Raw genomic sequence first — 14,567 nt, 5'->3', positions numbered from 1 at the left:
GGGGCGTGGCCGCGCCCTCCGGAACTGCCCCCAGGTCGCGTCTCGGCGCGCTAGCAGCCCGCTGGCGCGCGGGGATTTACTTCTCCCTCCGGGAGGCGTAAATTCCCCGACAAAGGTAGGGGGGGTCTAGATAGGGCCGGGGGGGTGGGTTAGATAGAGGAAGGGAGGGGAAGGTGAGGGGAGGGCGAAAGCGAGTTCCCTCTGAGGCCGCTCCGATTTCGGAGCGGCCTCGGAGGGAACGGCGGCAGGCTGCGCGGCTCGGCGCGCGCCGGCTACATGACATCGGCAGCCTTGCGTGCGCCGATCCTGGATTTTAGCTGATACGCGCGGCCAAGTGCGTATCTACTAAAATCAAGCGTACTTTTGTTGGCACCTGGTGCGCCAACAAAAGTACGCGAAGGCACACTTTCTTAACATCTACCCCTTATTTTACTTGCTGAATATTGGTCTTACCCTGGCTATTTGCTGTTTTGTATGCCTGCTGCACTACTCCAGATTTTGAGACCCTTTGGGGGGTTTTACGGCTACTCGTCTTCTGAGTTGTTCTACTCCTCATTTCAGTTTTTAATAATCTCCAGTGCCACTGCTGCACGTTAGGGTGCTTCTTCTGCTGCTCCAGCATCTTCTTGGTGCTTTTAAAATCTCCCTCCTCTATGATACTTGCTGACTATTGGTTTCACCCTGACCATATGATGCTTTTTACAGGCCTGGCCCACCCAGTTATCTTTTCATGCCCTCTTGGATATTTTCTTCTAATTCCATTCCCTTACATTTCTTGCAATTATTGGTCTCATTTAGTATTCAGCTTTCAGTGGATTATAGCACAGCAAAAGGCAAGAATTGCAGCACCCAGAAGCTGGACTACAATCCTCTATGATTACTGCTTCTGAGGTAATGGAAGCAGTGTTTGCAAAAACTGATTCAAAAGAAGAATCATGTCCTAGATTCCCTGAATCAAAGGATATTAAACACCTAGTGGCTAAAGAGCATTTAGTGCCCTCTAGTCAGTAGGACCTTAGCCTTCTTTTGACACTTTGTTCCCCCTTCATGAAGCCTTGAGCTATTCATGCCTCACTCAGTGCCACTTTGTCCCTCTCATGCAGCCTTGGGGGTTCATGCTACTATAATGGGCTCCCTTTGCCCCACTTTTGCAGCCCTGGAATGATTTGGCCAGTCTTAGCCATTTTGCTTCTCTGATGCTGCCTTGGAGAATGCCTGCCACTGCTAGTATTAGTTTGCCCCATTGTGGGATCTTGGGCTCCTCATAGTTCTTTAGTGCCATGTTGATATAGTCTTGATTTTTTGGCATGCCTTCACTCTTCTGATATCTACACCCCAGTTTGATGAGAAATGATAAGAAATCTTAATTTTAGAGTCCAAAATAGGCTTCATTGCTTTACACATATAAGCAATAATGAGAAATGAATGAATGAATAAAGGGCCAGATTTTAAAAAGCATTTACATGCGTAAATCTGGGTTTTACGCATATAAATGCACTTTACTCGAGTAAGTGGGCTTTTGAAAATTGCTACAATATATGCCATTGAATCGTCCATAGGATTTATTCGCATAAGTGCACTTTACGTGAGTAAATGGCTTTTGAAAATTGCTACAATAGCAGTTACATTTATGCGCGTAACTCCTTTGAAAATTACCCCCAAAATGAACAATGAATGAATAAATGATTGAACTACAATGAAAATTTTTCCTCTGCACATCCCTACCTCCTAATGCCCTGTCTTCCTTGACCCTTTTAACATTTCAGTAATCTTACTACTGTCTTCCCTTTAAACTACTGGGCTTTGTTATATAAAGCCTCCTGATCCCAAGCACTCCTTCCTTGGTTATCATGGTATCTTGCTGACCTATCTTTCAAATCTCCCTATTACAGTTTTTATCCTGTATGATTTCAATATTCTTCAACTTCCTATCCATACTACTGTCCACCTTCTGGACCTTTTTACAAGCTATTCTCTGTTTCCTAGTATCTGTCTTATACCTATTGTAGGTCATTTTATTGACTTTTTTCTGTCTACTAGCAGTCTAGCAGTTTAACTAAAGAGTTAAACCTACAAAGCAGCTAACTCTAGTCACTTAATTTCACTATGCAACTAGATTTAGCCACTCAAATTCTAGCCAGTTTAGAAGATATGGTCAGGTCAGGAGGAGGGGAGGAGAGCAATTTAGCTTATGTTAATTTTCAGCACTAGCCAGCTAAGGAGGTCATTCACTAAGCCGTGTTGTTTTTCCATAAATGTAACTCACCCTATGGCTTTGTGAATCCCGTAGTATTTTTCCTCTCAGGAAAATAGTGCAGCAGTGAAAGCCCTCACACAATGTGCGATGGTGGCCCTGGGACTGTGGAGCTACCATCACTTAGGAGAATTCCTCCCCCCATCATAGTTGTAAAACCTCCCGAGGTCTGCATAGACCCTATTCCCACCCCCTATCGCCAATAATAGGAGCAAAGGCCGGGCAGTACTATTTTGGAGAATGGCTGCCACTCTGGCCCAGAGCCTAGGAGGTGCCTTGGGCCTTCACTGCACCATCAATGCAACTTTTTTGGGTAAGGGGAATCCAGGGTGAGTGGGAGTCTGGGGTCTCCTAGACCACCAGGGAGATTGTCATGGGTATGGAGGGGGTCTGGGAGATGGTGGTCGATTGATCCTCTGGAACACTAAGGTAATTTTTTAACAAAAGGATCCAGAATTGTGGGCTAGGGTGGGGAAGGGATCCTGGCCTCCAGAGGCCAAGTTTTATCAGTGAAGGGGCAGGGCTTCTGGCATTCTGAAAAAGTGCTTTTTTCAACATTTTCACAACAGGCCACCTGCAAGGGCAGTGGGAGTGGGTGGGATGGGGGGGGGGGGGTTTCTATATAGCCACTGAGGGATTTTTAGGAGTTTGGTTGGGCGGTGGCATTTTCATTAAGGCTAGGCTATGGGTACATTGCAATGTATGTTAACATCCTGATGCACCCAGAGTAAACTAGCTATAACTCCTGTTTCAAATAATGCAGCTTATGAATTTTTCGGCAAGCTATGTTATTTGATTAGCATAGTTTAGGATACTAATGGCTCATATGTTTTAGCTGGCTAGATGTAAAGAATTTTTCAGCCACAACTTAATCAACTAATTTAAGTCTTTGGCTAGATTGAAGCTGAAAGCCCTAATGAAAACTGGCACCTATGGCTTCAGACTATTTCACTTTACTGTTTTTAAGTCTAAATCTCCTGTTGAATTCCATTCTCCCAATATCTACCCCTGTTATGGTCTTTGTGACCTGGATTCCTTAGTCTTTGCATTACTGCCTTCTTCTTGCTTCTCCAACACTTTTCCTGCCAGACTCTTAGCACTGTCTCTACTGCTTACATTTTTTAACTTGTTTATCCTCTCCTTTTGAAACCCATTGGCTATTTATTTCAGTAATGTCAGATCCTCTTCGTAACCCTGGGCAAACTCCACTTTTCATCTTCAGAACCACCAACTTCAATATAAAATACTCTGTTAGGAAGCAACTATTTATTTATAAGCCAAACAACAAACTCTCTATTTTGTTCTTCCTCTGTTTCTATCCTTTCATTGCTTTCTCCTAAACTTCCTTAATTTCTTCAGGCAGAAGATCTCAATCTTCTGCTCAACCTTCATTTCCCTGTAGTTTATGGGGGAGATTTACCAAGCTGCAGTATTTTCCCTAGAGAGAAAAATATGGGATTCATAAGTCTGCAGTATTGAGTACCCTGAGATGAATCCCATGAAATACATAATCCCTTTTTTGGAGGACTTGTTGCTCCTAAGGGCACACAACAAATTTATATCTTCAGAGCTGTTCCAGCTAGCATGTTATATCCCATACTGACTCTCTATCCCTGGGGGGGGGGGCGGGTTGGATTCTTTTTATGAGGGGCGCACTCAATTGTGGCCCAAACAATGAAAAAAGGTCACCAGCGTGTGTGTACTGTCATGGTGCTTCCGATGAGGTGAGACTGTAATAAGCAGACAGGAAAAGGTCTGAGTGTTAAATAAAAGTTTACTGATTGATAATAATAAATTAAAAGCTATTATCCAGAAGTGTGAATTTTACGTCTGATTGAAGGTTCATTGGTGGTTTTTCCTATGTAGGTAGATGTCCTTAATTCAGACCTCTGGGAAGAGCCCATGGTGATTTTAACCATACAAACTCCCAGTGGCTGTGTGGGAATCCTAGTGGAGGTATCCCCAGATTTACTGCAAAAGTCCCATCTTTAGACATCTTCTCCTCCTTGGATATCCAGTCTGTCCTGACCCTTGGGAGAAAATCCAGATCTGATCTCCTGATTCTTGTTTTTCCTTCCTTTAGTTTAGTTGTTCCTTCATCCTGTAATTTCTGATGTTTCTGAGGGACTTCTCTTAAGGAAAAGTCAGTGGGATCAGGCTGAAATCTCAGTGGGGAGGAGGAATCCAAAAATCTCCCCACTCTGCTAAATTCCAAAAAGATACTTTGAATCTCAAACTGGATATCTCTTCTGCCTTCACTGTCTCTTGTAGCAGGATCCATCAATGCCTAACTAAGGTTTAGAGAGGGCTCACAGGTCTTTGGCTCCCTGGTGAGAGCCCTTTTGCCCCTAAAGGATATCAGGCTTACCAATGTATCACTCTGTAAATTATAAGAAGGACCCTTAGGCAGGAAGTGTACTAGGAGGTATCAATACTAAAATAAACTCATTTGGGTGAAGCTGGGAGGCCCCACCAGAGTGTGGAAAAGTACATCTTTACTTCTTGACTGCTACCTCAAACTGAACCTCACGAATGCTAAATAGCACTGGGGCATCCAATCCAGAACCTCCAGAAGGGCGAGACTGAGAGGGATGGATGGCTTCTTACTGTGCTCTAAGGATAGGGACAATGACATTTAGTAGCCAGATCGGGAGGGTCTGGAACATATCATTGAAAAAATTCTATGTCAAGTTGAGAATGCGTGATGGTGACCCCAAATCCCAGGACCATCATCTTTTGAAGGGGTTTTGTAATCTCCCCCAGACTCCCCTCTGTATAGTGAAACTCATAGGGGTCTAATGAGTAGAGATGTGAATCAGAACCGGAATCGGTTCCGATTCCGGTTCCGATTCACATGTGGGTTTTTTTGCATCGGGCCTGATCGCGGTTTTGTTTATCGGCTGCGCCCGAGCCAATACACAAAAAACCCACCCTGACCCTTTAAAACTAACCCCTTAGCTTCCCCCACCCTCCCGACCCCCCCAAAAACGTTTTACAGGTACCTGGTGGTCCACTGGGGGTACCGGGAGTGATCTCCCACTCCAGGCCGTCCTCCCGCTCCCGGGCCGTCAGCTGCCACTAATCAAAATGGCGCCAATGGCCCTTTGCCCTTACCATGTGACAGGGTATCTGTGCCATTGGTCGGACCCTGTCACATGGTAGGAGCATTAGATGGCTGGCGCCATCTTGTGCTCCTACCATGTGACGGGCTGACCAATGGCACCGGTAGCCCCTGTGACATAGTAAGGACAAAGGCTATCGGCGCCATTTTGAATACTGGCAGCCAACGGTCCGCGTGCAGGAGGTTGCTCCCGGGCCCCCGCTGGACTTTTGGCAAGTTTTGCCAAAAGCCCCTGGTGGTCCAGCAGGGGTCCGGGAGCGATCTCCTGCACTCGGGCCATCGGCTGCCAGTAATCAAAATGGCACCGATAGCCTTTGCCCTTACTATGTCACAGGGACTACCAGTGCCATTGGTCAGCCCCTGTCACATGGTAGGAGCACAAGATGGCACTGGCCATCCAGTGCTCCTACCATGTGACAGGGTCCGACCAATGGCATGGATACCCCTGTGACACGGTAAGGGCAAAGGGCCATCGGTGCCATTTTGATTAGTGGCAGCCGATGGCCCGGGAGCGCGAGATCGCTCCCGGGACCCCCACTGGACCACCAGGTACCTGTAAAAAGTTTTTGGGGGCGTCGGGAGGGTGGGGGAAGCTAAGGGGTTAGTTTTAAAGGATCGTGGTGGGTTTAGGGGTTATTTTTGTGTGCTGTTTTTCCCGCCCTCCCCCAAAATGATAAGGGAACCCCCATGTTCAAGATCGTGGGGTTTTCCTATCGTTCTGGGGGAGCCCCTGATTTCTGATGATTTTGAAAATATCGACGATATTTTCAATCGTCCGAAGCCCAATTCACATCCCTACTAATGAGACCTTCTGTCCCACCACCCTGCTGCACTCTAAAGTGAAATATTTGTAAAAATTAAAAATAAATTTTTAGAGGTGCTGGCCCTGGCCCATTCCCAATCCCAAAACCTACCCCTTTTGAGATGAAAAAATGTCCCTCCATGTCCCTCATTTCCCTTGCGCTCCCCATGTCCCAAACGTCCCTGACCTTTAATTCCTTATTGGTCTAGCAGTGCCTGGAATGCTGCTAGGTGTCCAAGTCTGGCCGCACCATTTTCAAAATGGCACTGGCTGGCCTCAAACAGACCTTTGCTCCTATCACATGTTGGAGTAAAGATCTATTTGAGGCTAGGCAGTGCCATTTCGAAAATGGTATAGCTGGACATGGATCCCTAGGGGGGTGCTCCGGACAGTGCTAGATTACCAGGGAATTTAAGGTACTGGTCACAGGAGGTCAGGGGCATAGGCGGAAGGGAGGCAGGGGGATGTGTGGTCATATTTTCTACTCAAAAGGTGTGGGATTAAGACTGGGAGAAGGTCCGAGCTGGCATCTTTAAAAACATATTTTTAATTTTTACAATTCTACCACTTTAGGGTGCAGCAGGAGTGTGGTACAGGAGGTCTCATTAGAGCCCCATGGGTTTGAGCACTATAAGGGAGGGGCCTGGAAGCCACTCAGACCCTTGGAGCATTGGCATGTGTTAGCATCCCAGGGCTCCTGGGGGAAAATAAGCTACATATCTTCAGGTGTAGCTAAGTTTTCATCAAATAATGACTTGCTGAGCTTGCCACAAGCCTTGTTATTTGAGTGCCATATTAATAAGCTCAGTTGCATGTATTTACGTGCAAATCAGGTCATTTACATACCCACATTGTACCTGGGGGTTTTTTTAGGGAAAGATAACATGCAGAATTTGAATTTTCATGCATTATCTCTGTGGTAATGCATTTACTACACAGCATAATGCTGTGTAGTAAATGCATTACCGTTATCTGCTCCCCATGCATACAAAGTTTTCTCTACTGTTTTAGCCCATATTGCTCTAAGTACAGCCCTTGAGCGAAGTTAATGTACCCATTGTACCAGTTTGTGCCAAGTCCCGTTACCTCTTTATTGGTATAGCCTACGAGCGAAGTTTTCTACTGTTCTTGTTTTCCATTGTTATCTATTGTTCTATGTACAGCCCATGAGCAAAGTTCTATGTATAGCCCATGAGCAAAGTTACTGTTCACTGTAAACCGAGGTGATCTGTATCCCACACAGGAACCCTGGTATATAAAACCCAATAAATAAATAAATAAATAAATGCTGTTAACTGCATGGTAAACTCTTACCACAGTTTAGTAAATGACCCTATATATCTTCTCTAGTTGCTCTTCTGCTGCATCTTCTATTTCTCTCCAGGAAGCTCTAGATATTGTCTAATTCCATAGCTTCTTCTTCTCCAATAGAACCAATTCCTACCCCTATCCTTCTTAGGGGTGTGATTAGGAAAAGTTTTATTTGTTTTTGTTTCTTGGGTTTTATTTTCATTGCTTGGTTATTTTCATTGCTTTCATTATTTTTCAAAATTTTGTTTTGCTATGTTTCATCACACACATACATGCATAAAAACAATGTTCTGTACATAAATATGATTTTACTCACACAGGGGGTCATTTTCCAAGGAGTTACCGCGGGTGATAATTCTGCAAATCGCGCTAACAGCCGTTAACGCGATTTGCGAATGCAAATTTTTAATTTTGTATTCAGGGGGTGGAGTTGGGGCGGAGCATATGTAAAGTAGGAAAGAGTTATTGTGTGCCGCGAAACAGCTGCAGTGTTAGCGTGGCTCCTAACGCGGCCAATAGCTACACCTCTTTCATTTGCGTTATGTTGTGTGCTAGAGGCCGGTAAAGGTTTATTGTGGTTCATGATGTTTCCGGACAGCCTGTTTCAGTATGCTGCTGCAGGAGAGAGAGAGAGAGAGAGCCTTGCTATAGGGCCTCCCTAGACAGGTATTTGTATCCCTATGGGAGGCCCACCTAGTAACTCGAGGTGGGGATTGGTATGAGTGTAGGGGGTTGGGAGCCACTTTGACATTTAACATGAGATGTACGAACAGAACAGTGGTCTCTTGTGAAGATTTGATGGCCTTCGGAGTGAGGAAACTCACCCCAAGATGAGATTTGGACAATGTTCTCTCCACCTAGCTTGTTGTTGCCCAGGTAGAGTGTCCATCAAGCTAGGTGGAGAGAACATTGTCCAAACAGGCTGTCCAGAAACATTGTGAACCGTGATATATACTGGCAATATAGCGCAACTTGCACTAAGAGCATGTTGCATAGCTGTTATTGCGATACACATGCTTATTAGCGTAACACCCCTTTTTGGTATCCCATGCGATATTGGAAAATGAGGCCCATAAAGGGGAAGATTTTAAAAGAGTGCGCGCACATGTACTCCCGAATTTATAACACGCTGCGCAGGTGCACACAAGTTATAAAGTCAGGGGTTGGCGTGCGCAAGGGGGTGCACAGTTGTGCACCTTGTGTGCGCCGAGCCGCGCTGCCTTCCCCTGTTTCCTCCCAGGCCACTCTGAAATCGGAGCGGCCTGTGAGGGAACTTCCCTACCCCCTAGCCTGACCTCCCCCCCCTCCCCTAACCTTTCCCCTCTAGCCCTACTCTAACCCCCCCTGACTTTTGTCTTACCTTTTGCGCCTGCCGGCGCATGATCCTCTGACACAGCGGCAATAGTCGCTATGTGGGAGGCCTCTGGCCCCGCCCCCGGAGAACCCCACCCTGCCCTTGGACCACCCCTTTAGTAAAGCCCCAGGACTTGTACACGTCCCGGGGGCTTTACGCATGTCGCTGGGTCTTTTAAAAATAGGCCAAGCACGCGTAACCCCCTCTACAGGCGTAAATCCACTGGATTTACACGTGTAGAGCTTTGAAAATCCTGCCCAAAATGTATTATAAATGCCAAGTAAAGCAATGAAACAAAATAGATGCAAATCCCTAGTCATTCTCAATCATCTTCACTCTTTTCTTCTATTTCTTCTGGTCTTCCTTTATTCTTTTCTTGTGCTTTGTATTATTCCCACTTTCTTCAAAACTGCAGTACTCTTTCTTATCCTAAAATGGTCTTCCTTCTCTTACCAACTGGTAGTATATCACTTTACTCACTTTTCTTTACAAAATCCTGAAATAGATTTTATACAAGATTTACTTTCTACTATTCACTAATATATTAGAAACATTTCAATCTAGCTTCAGATTTTATCACTCTATTTAAACTGCTGACTTCCATTTTTTCAATCACCTTAATTTGTCTTCTACATCCTGCTTATCCACAGTATTCATATTTGTTGGCAGCCTGCTATTGACCATAAACTTTTCTTGTCTTGGTATTTCTTGGCTTTTCTTTCTTGGTCTGCTCTTTGTTTTCCTCCTAAAACCCTTGGTAACCTGAGATGTTGAATGCATTGCATATCAACATACTTACTGTTAGCATTAACAGATCAGCATCAAGAGGTCCATATTCAGTTGCTGTGCGGCTGTACTAATTAGCCTGTTATATATAACTGGCTAACTAGCAGTGTATATTTAGCCAGGACGCACTGACGGGTAGATTTTCAAAGGGTTACGTGCGTAACTTACACATATAACCCCGAAAACCTGCCCCTGCGCACGCCGAGCCTATTTTGCATAGGCTCGGCAGCGCGTATAAACCCCAGGACACACGTATGTCCCGGGGCTTGAAAAAGGGGCGGGAAGGGGCAAGGTCGTGGGCGGGGCGCTGGTCCGGGGGTGGTCTGGGGGCGTGGTCATGGGCATGGTGCTGGTCTGAGGTGGTCTGGGGGCGGGACCGAGGCCTCCGGCACAGCGGCCGTGCCAGAGGTTCATGCGCCGGCTGCGCGCGCATGTTATAAAATCTGGCCCTGAATGTAGCCAGGTAAGCCATTTAGGCAGAAAACTATTATGTTATCTGTTTAAATGGCCTTTGAATATGGACCTCCAAATGAATAGCTGCCCTTCCTACAAAATGTTAGTGGACAGTCACTACAAATGTCACCAGAAGAGAACTAAGACATAACGACATAAAATTTAACTAAGTATGAAAAAGATCTCATGACTGTAACATGGACAGTACAAGAAAGGGCAATCATAATTCTTCCTTGCCACAAACTAGCACAGACTCGTGCACAGAAACTTGTTACAGCATTCATATTTTCATATAAGCAAGTAACAAAACACCTAGAACATGAAAACAAAGCAATATCCACTCATACAGGCAGCAATGCCATCAAGAAACAATGAAAGACAAATACTCAAAGGAAGGAGGCTTGCACTCTCTAGTTTCGATCAGTTCAGTCCTTAATTTATATCAAGGTCTGGTAAATATTTTGCCATATTTGCTGAAATCTTTTATTTATTTATTTATTTATTTGTTTATTTATTTATATTTTATTCAGATTTTCAACACATTTTTTATATTTGCGAAAAATCAAGAACTTTATCTTAAGTACTAGAAACAGAAAAAAGGCATACATCTCAAAATATTATTAGTACATCAGATATATAGTCCCCAATAATGGGAGGATATCCAAAAGAAAAAATAACCTAGGTTATTTATAAACATTAGTATAACTTATACTGAAAGAGAGAATATTACATTTTTTTGCAGTATTTTACCTCACCCCTGTTCTTTATCAATCAAGTATACCTCTAGATGGGTGGGATCTTGGAATATGAATTTATTTTTTTGTAAGATAATTAAGCATTTGCACGGGAATTTTGAGTAAAAGAGCGCACCAAGAGATATAACCCTTGGCTTCAATGCCAAGAATTGCTTCCTCCGTAACTGGGTGCTACGAGCAACATCAGGAAACACTTGGACCTTACGTCTACAACAAAGAAAATCTTTATTTCTAAAGAATTTCTGTAATATTAAATTCTTATCCTCTACAAAATGAGACTAACAAAGTAGCTCTAGTGGGAATATCATCCACAGAGGCCTCTAAAAAGGAAGTCAAATTTGGGGAATCGCGTTGCACAATGTCTAATTCTTCCACACCATCTTTTGAATCCTTGATTTAGGTATATAATATATTTTAGAAATACTTTTATCATCTACTGTGGAAATAGACAAGATTTCTATCAGATATTTCTTGAGTAGTTCAAAAGCGGACAGCAGTCTGGATACTGTTATCCAATATTTCCTGAAATCTACAGAGGAACTCTTTTACCATAGACTTGAAAGCTGTGGTGCAGAACTGGATCAATTTGTAGTAAAGAAAATGTGTTTAATGATTTTTTATTTATTTGCATTAATATTTCTTTTACACTAGGTGTTTCTGAAAAGTGATCGTGTTGCCAGAATGGTGCAGAGTGGTGGGTGCTCTGCCAATGACTCTCGAGAAGTGTTCAAAAAGCATATTGAGAAGAGGGTGCGCAGCCTCCCTGAGATTGATGGCCTCAGCAAGGAGACTGTCCTGAGCTCTTGGATGGCAAAATTTGATGCCATTTACCGAGGGGAAGAGGATCCGCGTAAGCAGCAGGCTAGAATGACTGCCAGTGCAGCTTCTGAGCTGATCCTCAGCAAGGAGCAGCTCTATGAAATGTTTCAGCAAATCCTGGGCATCAAGAAATTTGAACACCAGCTGCTGTATAATGCATGCCAGGTAAGATGCTCCTCTTCATTTAATGCTGTGTTTTCCTTGTGATGACAAGGCTGCATTATATTTAAAGAACAGCAGATGTGTGTGGTGTTGTACATATGAGGGGCAATTTTCAAAGGGATTTCCATTGAAAGTGCTGCCTTGGCAGTATTGGGAGGGGAGGGAGGGTATTAGAGCCAGTGAAGGCTATGCAGAGATTTAATTTTGAAATCCTCATACGTTCTTTAACCTCTTGGACTGTGCACGTTCAAAGTATACAGAGTAAAAAATGTTTATCGCACCATCCACTGCAGGATTTTCAAAGGAAAACTCCGTGGGGGATGCTGGCAGGAGGGACTCCCAGAGTCCTCCAGCCAGCATGGCTGCCAAACGCAAAATGCTGCTGCCTAGTGGCGCTTCATTATGCTCAATATTTATTTATTTATTTGATTTATATTACGCTTTTTGGTACTTCAAAGCAGATAGCACTCAGGTACTGGAGGTAGTTTAGATATGTAGTGAAATGCCAATAGGCGGTGTCATTCGATTTCAGCAGTCATACTGCAGTCCCTTCTGCCACATAAAAAAGGAGACACCCTTAGAAGGGTAGAAGCTCATTTCAGAGGGACAGGGTCTTGGGTAGCCCAGGAGGCAGATTTGTTATTCTTGCAAACATGGAGGTTTTGGAATCCAGAGGTAGGGGGTTGCTCTGGAAGAGGATTGTCATTACTTCAGGCACTGGGGAAATCAAGGGTTGGAGGAAGCCCTGGAAGGGTTTGGGGTTTTTATATGGAGCACAGAGGTGAAATACCCCCTACTATCTGGCTCTTTTACTTTAGGCCGGTTAGCAGTGGGGGATTTACTTGAAGCTGGCATGGACATTACACTTTTATGTGTTTACTTGCATTTTATGACCGAGCGAATGCCACTGAGGATAAGTTTTAGTGTGACCTCAGTAAAATTTATTTCATAGCCTGTTATGCCACATTTGATGTGCATGTAAAAATGTTATCAAGTCACACATTAAAATATTTTAGTGCAAGCTTTATTGCATAGGCACTTAAATCTTTGAAAATATACCCCTATATTTATAGCACATAAGTTTAATATAGCTGTAATCTTATGTAATCTGCCTTGATCCAGTCTTTAGGAAAAGGTGCAATATCAAATGTTTAAATAAATAAATAGTTTAAATGACTTATATGCTTGAATTTACTCTTATGGTAAAATGTATCCATATGCTATTATTAAAGAAGGGAAAGCCTTGTATTATAAATTATATTTGGAATGTGTGAACCTTCTTTAAATTGATTCAAATCTAGATTCAGAACTGTGAATACTGGACATCGAGAGGTTCATATTCAGAATCATTTAGCCAGATAATTCACAAGTTATCCAGCTAAATATGACTTTAGAGTATTTTCTCCACATATCCGGCTAAACGTCAGCCAGATATCTCATTATCCAAATAACTTAGGTATGTTCCGAGAGTGTTTCTGGGAGTAGTTAGGTTAGCCGGCTACGTTATCCAGCTAAATCTGGTCATGCCGTTGAGCTGTCCTAAAGTTAGCTGGATAACTTATCTAACTATCTTTAAGATAGTCATCTATATTCAGTAGTGTGGCTGAATATCTAGAGTTAGCCAGATAAGTTTATCCAGCTAACTTTGCAACCCAGCCATTGACTGAATATGGACCTCAAAATTATTTGGATAATCAACATCAACTTCAACCTGGTTCGAATCTGATTCAACATTTTCTTGCAAATACCTAAATTTACTAGTAGGATTGTTTAAATCTTTTTTGGTTCATTTTAATTAAAGTATTTGAAGAAGTTTAACTTCTAAATATAAAAAATGCAATCCTTATAAAAAGAATAAATCCTTGAATACTTTCAGTATAATTGTGAATCTGCAAATATGTACATCCAGACTGGATCTGAAGGAATCTAACTAGCTGAATAAGGAGATTTAAATAAAGCCATAAGTACTTCTGATTTATCATAATTAATTTGCAAGGTGTTGTAGTTTAACTGATTATTTGAAGTCTACTAGTTTGAAAGGGGAAATGGATTTAATTTAAATCAGTTTGCCCATTCTTATTTCAATGTATTAAGCAAAACAAATGTTAACCATAAACCAGTGTCTTGGTACATGCTTAAGATCTGTTAAGATACTCACTTTCCTTGAAGGATTTATTCACAACTTTGATGTGAATTATGACTCTCATTCAGCAGCTGAGACAGGTACAAGATTTGTTATTATATTTCAATGTTTTCAGCATTATAACTCCCTACTAAGAGCCAAATTACAGATCAAAGTATGAGTGAACACTTTGGAGCGTGGGTGTATTTGTTTAGTGTAACAGCTCTTAGCAGTATCCTGAGCCCTTAATTTATATTGTAGGGGATCATTTCTAAAGTGCATGGGTTGCTTGCAGACCCATAGGCACTTCAAGACTTCATACTATGGGCCTATAATAACATTTTCAAAGGGAAACTCTCCTGTGAGTTTCTCTTTGAAAATTTGGGGGATATGATATTTCACTAAGGGGTACATTTAAAAAAAAAGCGCGAGCACGTACTTTTGTTCGCGCACCAGGTGCAAACAAAAGCACGCCGGATTTCAATAGATACGCGCATAGCCGTGCGTATCTTTTAAAATCCAGGGAAGGCGCGCGCAAGGGGGTGCACTTTTGTTTACCTTGTGTGTGCCAAGCTCTGCGCGCGCTGCCCATTCCCTCTGCCTCCCCCACCTTCCCCTCCTTTCCCCT

At 43.1% G+C, this 14,567-nt stretch overlaps 1 protein-coding gene across 6 annotated transcripts in view; it reads left to right on the top strand.

The window, feature by feature from the left end:
- CADPS (calcium dependent secretion activator) overlaps window positions 1-14,567 on the top strand; it is a 1,086,201-nt gene that overhangs the window by 223,044 nt on the left and 848,590 nt on the right. For all 6 annotated transcript variants that reach the window (XM_029601011.1, XM_029601008.1, XM_029601007.1 and 3 more), the window contains one exon: window positions 11,488-11,820. In XM_029601011.1, the coding sequence (XP_029456871.1) occupies window positions 11,488-11,820 (333 nt within the window). The remainder of the gene's footprint in view (window positions 1-11,487; window positions 11,821-14,567) is intronic.

The sequence above is a fragment of the Rhinatrema bivittatum genome, chromosome 4 (genome assembly GCF_901001135.1).
Source record: "Rhinatrema bivittatum chromosome 4, aRhiBiv1.1, whole genome shotgun sequence".
NCBI lineage: Eukaryota > Metazoa > Chordata > Amphibia > Gymnophiona > Rhinatrematidae > Rhinatrema > Rhinatrema bivittatum.
The sequence above is the reverse complement of the archived record's forward strand: the minus strand, read 5'-3'. Positions and strand labels throughout refer to the sequence as shown.